The sequence below is a fragment of the Phalaenopsis equestris genome, unplaced genomic scaffold (genome assembly GCF_001263595.1).
Source record: "Phalaenopsis equestris unplaced genomic scaffold, ASM126359v1 Scaffold000251, whole genome shotgun sequence".
NCBI lineage: Eukaryota > Viridiplantae > Streptophyta > Magnoliopsida > Asparagales > Orchidaceae > Phalaenopsis > Phalaenopsis equestris.
Genome location: NW_018164693.1, coordinates 895969 through 901968, shown reverse-complemented (window position 1 = coordinate 901968; position 6000 = coordinate 895969). Strand labels below are relative to the sequence as shown.

The window sequence follows — 6000 nt, the reverse complement described above, 5'->3', positions numbered from 1 at the left end:
TATATATATATATATATACGTAAATTAAAACGTCCTTCCGAAGCGGGCGATGAGATTTCAATTCCGGCTGCCGACAGCTTCTTACGGACGACCCCCAAACAACCATCTTACTTTTTAAGTGCCGACAGTACCATGATTCTGTTTCAGGACAGGGATTGCAATCTCATCAAAAAAGTAGAGAAAAAGGCGGGCAAACCAGCAATATTCTTTACTAGCAATATTCCTCTATGACGCTGAAATTTTACCTCGTGCAGGAAAATACAAATTTACTCTAGTTGGAAAGTTCCAATTAGGTTGGCATAAAATGGAGACTATTAGGAAAGTTTTTGAAGATTTCAAACTAGTTGGGCTTGACAGGTGGGTCATTTCGATAAAATGTTTGTTATGATACAACTGAGTATAGAAGAATATTACACAAGAATTTTTTCAAAGAAATTCATCACAATCGAGGGTAAACATATGAAATTGCTCAAATGGACCCCTAATTTTGATCCCAATCAAGAACCTCCAATTGCACCTATCTTCCAATTGCACCCTGAACTCAAGTTTCAATTTTTTGACCTACCTATCTTATATGCAATTTGGGACTATCCTCTACCTATCTTATATGCAATTCTTATATGCAATTTGGGACTATCCTTGAAAAACCTTTACAGGTAGACTTACTCATAGTTCATTTCTCAAGACCCTCTATTGCAAGGATTTTGATTGAAAAAGATATTACACTACCAGATGTAGAAGAAGTCTGACTTGACTCTGCTTATAATGGTTTTTGACAAAAAATCATTATGGAACAAAAATCTTACTACTGCAAGCACTGCAAGATGTTTGGACACCTGTAGGAGAAATGTTTCATATTGCACCCACAGTTGAGAACCAATAGTCAAAAACAAAAACAAGTTGTTAGCGCACCCCACGTGTCTGAACGCGCTCTCAACAGACCTGATGACAGCCAACCTAAGAAGGGAATCACCACAAGACAGGAGTTGGTGTCTGCCCCTGAAAACCATTCTCCTAACCATACTACAACGGATAATGTTCGGACCGAAAATCAGGATAGCCCCACAGCTCCTATTCAGGAAGCATCAGGTGCAGATGTGACAATTCACACTTAACATACACTGAAACCTATTGCTGTGGCAACGACTGTCTTTCCTTCAACTACGGTTCTAATATTTAATCAGACCAAGAATCACATAAGTCAGTCTTCTGATGAAGAATGACATGTTTACACTTCTCAGCGGAAAAAGAAAGCTGGGGGCACACTCAAACTTGAAAACTTAATGGATGAGACTTTGGTTATTCCAAGCAAAGGCACGACACTTCAAAGTTTGTTATCTGACTCAGCTCCTAAAACAAGAGGAAAAGACAGGACTAAACTGGCTCGTCCCTAGCTACTTGTTTTCAGCATGTTTTAATTTTTTGAGTCTAACTGTATCTTTTTGTTGGGGTATTACTGTACTTTGTATCGAATGGGTAGGGTGTCACTATTGGGTCATCTCATACAAACTTTATGTATCTTTTCTATTTCAATAAAATCAACCCTCGAGCTTTTCTTTAAAAAAAATAATAAAATTAAATCAAAACTGCATTTTATATTTTTCAAAGGGAAATTTTAACGACCGACAGAGGACCTATGAAAATATAACCAAAATGTGTAGAGGCACAATCAATGATGATATAAATAAAACAAATGGTGTAAAATAGAGTTTCCTAACAGTTTCAATACCATTAATTAAAACCTCAAATCCTATGCAATAGTCCAAAAAATTTTCCAATAAATTGCTATCAACAATTTCTTCAAGTGAAAAACCTACATTGCATCCCAAAGCACTACGTGGAAAGATGCATTGAGTAAAAGGTAATCCAAAAAACAAAGCGACCCTATGTGCATTTTAATCATACCATCTAAATAAATTAGAACCGACCAAAATCTGAGATTTATGTGAGGGATGCATCTATTTCAAAACTATAAGGGGGCTTGTTTGTAATTTACTTTAGAAATTAATTTCAAATAAGAACAACCTGGGTAATTTTATCCCATATACATGCATTTGCAAATAACCAGAATATAGGTCAAATATCGTAACTAAATGGAAAACATATATAGCTGAAAACACGAAGTGAAAAAAATGCAGGAAATGTATTCCAACAAATTGCAGTGCAAATAAAACTTATTAAAAAATATAGAAAATTTTAGGAGTGTTGAAATTAAAAAAGATTACCATCTCTTTGTCCACCAATCTATCGAACGAATCGATGATGTGACAAGCATATCCAAAATGAAACAAAGAAAATTTATTTAGTCAGCAAACAGAAAAACAAAAGGATAAATACAATAATAATTCTAGCTGTAATAAGGAGACTCAAGGAGCGCCTAGAAATGCACTATATCCTAAAAAGTAAAGAAACATCAAATACTACGAAGGAAAAGCTAATTAAACTACTTAAATAATTATTAATCACGGTTATGAAGTACATCAACTTATAATAATTGCCAGAAATCCTTAAAAAAGAAAATAAACATCACATACTAAGCAGAAAAAAGCTACACCTGTTCAATATTTGACGAAGATAGTATGCATCCATGTGTTCCACCATGTTAGACATCGTGCTAGATTTCCACCAAAAGTTTACTGCAATTGTCAGATCATGACTATCCACCTGATGGAACCTAATAAAAAGCAACACATGTTCTCATCTCTAGGAAAGAAGCAAGACTTACTATATAAGAAATTACTTAAGAAAAGCTATTAGGACTCAGAATACCCATGAGTTAGATAGCTCCAATGGTGAATTTCTAAACCAACGATTGTTTTGGCAACACATTGTAACAGTTCTCAGCCTGTTCTAAATTATTAACCATTTAAAGTGAGCCAAATAGATGTTTACTACGAACACAATCTTGCCTCTACCATTTAAGTAGTCCTACAACAAAAAGAAACTAGCATAAAATAAACAGAGGTGGTCATTTTTTATAGCAATTAATTGAACTGTTAATTGTAATAGGAGCCTTCCGTCATTTTACTAAAGAAGTAAGTGATAAAATTCAGAAATGCTAAGCTCTTGTTGGCACTTAAATACATCTTAATGTCAAAATTATTCAAAATTTAAGGTTAACTCAAATTAGTGATTAATAGGGTTGTTAATGAACTTAAAATTCTCCTAATTATAAAAAACTAATCATTTGACGTTTATAATTAATTAGATTTTAAATGATTACTAGAGATTGCAATCACTTTACCATGAAAAAAATAAATCATAAGAAGCCTAACTTATTATACCGAACCAGATTGACCAAATCTACCCATTTACTACAGTTTCATCATCTCCATTGAAGACAATCTTAAGGGTCAAAATATGCCACAGGGACTCCACAACTTGCAGTTTATGGAGGTTGGTAAAATCCCACCCCTTGCCATCTCTGACAGTAACACACTGATGTTGAGCACACTCTTTTCATCTGTGGGAATAATACAAATTCTACAAACCAGTCAAGAGAAATTTGTGCCAATATACTCCTTGTGTAATTGCTTTTCCACTACAGGATCTAACATTGCCATTGGATAAATTGACTGACACAGGGCTTGGGGGCCTGGCTGAACCGGCCAGTGGTTCAGCAAGGGAGAGCCTCAGTCCAGCAGGAGGCTGGACCGGCCCTCCCTCCCAATGCCATAGGATGGGAATTCCCTTCCTATTCTATCCTCCTTTTCTATCCCCTTCCTATTCTATCTACTATCATCTATTATATGTATGTTGGTTGCTTGCTTAGAATGCAGTTTTGATTGTTTGCTGATTTCAGAATTCTGTCGCCGGGCGTTTCTCCCTTGCCAGAGCTGTCTTCGACGGAGAGAAGGTACACCAACTGTAACTCGTCCAAGGCGGTGATTATCTCTGCTCTTTCCATCTCTTCCTGTTGTCACCCCGTCCACCTCAACACCCCTGCTTGCCACTAGCTCCCTCCAGCACCGTCCAGACCGGCCGCAACCCCCTCCGGCTCCTTCCAGGGCTGCCGCTCCTTTCTCCAATCCCCTTCCAGCAGGCCAACATCATTCCCTACTCCCTCCAGCGCTGTCGTTCCTTCCTCCAATCCCTTCCAGCAGCCCATTGTCGCCCCCTACTCCCTTCCTCCAGACTGCCACTGTCTCTAACTCCTTCCAAAACTACCACACTTCGCTACCATCCCTTCCAGACCTGCCGCTCTCACCCCTAAGGGGCATTTATATGCTTTGTGTTGTTTTATTCTTATTTTGAGGGAGCGTCATTGTGACTTTTGAATTTTGGGGATAATAATTCAATTTTATTGTGGTTTAGCTAACTCCGGTATCATTGAGTTAGCCATCCCCTCCGCTCGTTCATCCCTTCCCCTCAACATAAATCAATTAAGCCATCACAACAAAAGGGAAGCAAAACAAACTCGATGAAGCACTCCAGAAAATTTGAGATGCCTAAAATCTTGATTAGAATGTAGTGTAGAGTAGCTAATCCATAGTGATCACATAATTGAGCTAATACACACAACTAAACCTAGTCACAAACTAGCATATTATAATGATATATTATACGAACCCAATGTGACTCCTAACAAGCTATTGCGGTCAAAGATGATATGAATAACTGTTTCATGTTTCAATTAGCTTAGCAAGGCCCTAGAAGACTAGAATAGTCCTAACTCGCTCAAAAGGACCATAGCAAGCCCAACCCACTCTTAGTTAGCCCATTTTGATCTAGAGTAATTTATTTAGTTCTCGGTCACCTAATCAAGTCATAATTAGATTTACCTCACATGATCACAATTAATTGAGAAAGCTCAGCGAATTAACAGGTCCCACCATAACGCGGGATCGGCGATCCCATCAAGTTCCCAATTGCGGGAATTGTGAAATCCATTTGTTACACCCGAAACACTATTCCCTTAAATAATCAGCCCAATTTCTTTTCTTTCTGATTTCTTTCATGTTTCTCTATTTATAATTAGATTATTTGTTATTAGAGAACAATTTATATATTGTTAATTTTCTTCATGAGCAGGTCTTTGGCTTTGTTTATGTTATTTAGAGATATCTTCTCCTAGTTCTCTCTATTGCAGAGATGTGTCCTTGGATTTCTTTCAAGCAGTGTGTCTATAACCTTATATGACTGAGATAGTAATCTCTCCCAATTGTTCAAAGGCCAACTTGGTCGTCCAACTTGCAGCAAACTACTGTTCACAACAGGAAAACTACAGTTTTCCGCTTCCGATTCGCTATCATCTCACTGTTCACCCCTGAATTCAGTTTCCATCCACCCTCCCACTCCCGAGACCAATCCTATAACTTCTCCAACACCTTTGTATTCTATCACACCATCTAGGTGCCCTAGACGGTGTCATTTGATGTTCTTCCAAATCAAATTTCCAAAAAAAAAAAATCTACATTATACCAAAACTATTTTTACTGCAACTCCTAGCCCCCCAACCTTACAACAACAACAATCCTTCGTCCTGTTAAGTGGGGTTAACTATAGAAATAATTTTTCTCCATTGTCTCCTATTGAGTATCATATTTTCATTTAACTTTAATAAATTAAGATACTTTTATACAACATGCCCAATTCTTTTTAGGTCTACCTCTGTCTTTCTTAGTCTTTCTTAACATAATAACATAAATCAAATTTAAAACATCTACTCTCCTATCAGGGCCATCAGATGGTCGAAGTTTAACGTGTCCAACCCATCTTAGGCAACTCTTTAATATTGTCTATGACTCGAGCTACTTTCACATATATATTCATTTCACATTTTCCCTCTAAGTGTAAAGCCACTCATCCACCTGAGCATTCTCATCTCAGCAATACTTAATTTTCGCTTTCTTTTACAAACCAACATTTTCCATCATAAAGCATTGCATGTCTCACCACCATCTTATAAAATTTTCCTTTAAATCTAGGCAATACTTTTGTATCACACAATAAGCCCGATGCATTCCTCCACATTAACCATCCAACTTGAACTCTATTAAT

General features: G+C 37.1%; 1 protein-coding gene across 2 annotated transcripts in view; it reads right to left on the bottom strand.

Moving 5' to 3' along the window:
* LOC110024269 overlaps nucleotides 1-6000 on the bottom strand; it is a 57631-nt gene that overhangs the window by 29144 nt on the left and 22487 nt on the right. For both annotated transcript variants that reach the window (XM_020724146.1, XM_020724147.1), the window contains exons 9-10: nucleotides 2555-2674; nucleotides 2226-2244 (exon numbers count right to left, since the gene is read on the bottom strand). In XM_020724146.1, coding sequence (XP_020579805.1) covers nucleotides 2226-2244; nucleotides 2555-2674 — 139 coding nt within the window. The remainder of the gene's footprint in view (nucleotides 1-2225; nucleotides 2245-2554; nucleotides 2675-6000) is intronic.